The sequence below is a fragment of the Helianthus annuus genome, chromosome 15 (genome assembly GCF_002127325.2).
Source record: "Helianthus annuus cultivar XRQ/B chromosome 15, HanXRQr2.0-SUNRISE, whole genome shotgun sequence".
Taxonomy (NCBI): Eukaryota; Viridiplantae; Streptophyta; class Magnoliopsida; order Asterales; family Asteraceae; genus Helianthus; species Helianthus annuus.
Window position 1 is genome coordinate 95858310 of NC_035447.2, and position 1459 is coordinate 95859768.

The 1459-nt window shown below is 40.3% G+C and overlaps 1 protein-coding gene across 1 annotated transcript; it reads left to right on the plus strand.

Moving 5' to 3' along the window:
* The first annotated feature begins 663 nt into the window (after positions 1-663).
* On the plus strand, positions 664-1164 carry LOC110933814. The gene has a single exon (XM_022177019.1). The coding sequence runs from the start codon at positions 664-666 to the stop codon at positions 1162-1164; it is 501 nt and encodes a 166-aa protein (XP_022032711.1).
* Positions 1165-1459: the final 295 nt, after the last annotated feature.

The window sequence follows — 1459 nt, forward strand, 5'->3', positions numbered from 1 at the left end:
CAAGGAGACAGTATTAAAGGAAAAGCAAAAGTTAAATGGAGATCTGTTTGTCGTCCTAAATGTGAAGGAGGCCTAGGTATTCGTAGAGTGGGGGATATGAATAATGCTTTGATGACTGTTCATGCATGGAGTGTGTTGACTCATAGAGAATCGTTATGGGTAAAATGGATTCATGCGTATCGCCTTCGGAATAGATCTTTCTGGGAAATACCAAGTCGTGGTAATATGACATGGAGTTGGAGGAAGATGCTCAATCTGCGACTCACCATTCGGAATCACGTTTGGACCTTCGTGGGAAATGGAGCTGATACATCGGCATGGTTTGATAAATGGGACGATGTATGCCCTATTCAGTTGATAGTTACGCCAAGACTTATAGCCAATGCGGGTTTTAATATGCAGACAAAGTTGGCGGATGTGTGTTGTCAAGAGGGATGGAGGTGGCCGAGTCATTGGATTGATCGATTTCCAGTCTTGGCTAATCTTCGTCAGATATTGTTGGTTGCAACAAAGAGAGATAAACTTGTATGGAAAAATAGATCTGGAATACAAGTTGATTTTTGTACTTCAGCGGTTTAGGATGATATTCGAAATGGCCAAGACTTGGTTCCATGGAATAATGCAATATGGTTTCCTCAAGCTATTCCGAGACATGCCTTCATAATGTGGCTCATTGTCAATAAGAAGCTCAAGAAGCAAGATGTTATGAGTATGTGGAACTCTTCGGGGAATGCTAACTATAATCTTCTATGTTGTTCTTTATGTACATCGGGCCCGGATTCTCATGAGCATCTCTTTTTCGAATGCTCGTTTGGGATGCAAATATGGAATGGAGTGAAAGTCTTAGCTGGTATAGAAGATGTGTGTAATAAGTGGGATAGTATATACGAGTACTTGGTGCGCTTTGGCAGCTCTAAAAGCGCGAGGAATGTTATTGGAAAGCTAGTGGTGGGAGCAGCAACATACTTTGTATGGCAAGAACGGAACATGCGTCTGTTTTCAACAAAGCAGAGGAGTGCCTCGCGGCTAGTAGAGATTATTTTGGCAACAGTAAGGTTGAAACTTCACACTATGCGGTTCAAAAGAACGGGTCAAGTGGAGAGAATTTTACAAGATTGGAGTTTGCCGAGAGGGCTTCTTTTTGAAGATGATGATTGTGGCTAATAATTCATAGTTTTTGTAGATTGACCGAGTGTCTTTGTTTGATCTAGTTTTTTGCTGTTTTGCGTTGTTGCTTGTAAACTCTAGGATGGCATGTCATGCTAGAGAATTGGGGATTATTATTTTCCTCACTTGTTTTATTTGGTTGATGATATAAAATTTACCGGGGTAACCCTTTACCCAAAAAAATAGACTAGTAGATTTGCGATAATGATACAAACTTAAATGATAAAGCCTAGTTCTAGTGGGAAACATGATTGAAAGCATAGTACTTTGTTTTGTCCTTCTTGATTGTGTG

What these genes read in the sequence shown, in the direction of transcription:
- LOC110933814 (XM_022177019.1), top strand. Translation starts at nt 664, where the DNA reads ATGTGGCTCATTGTCAATAAGAAGCTCAAGAAGCAAGATGTTATGAGT.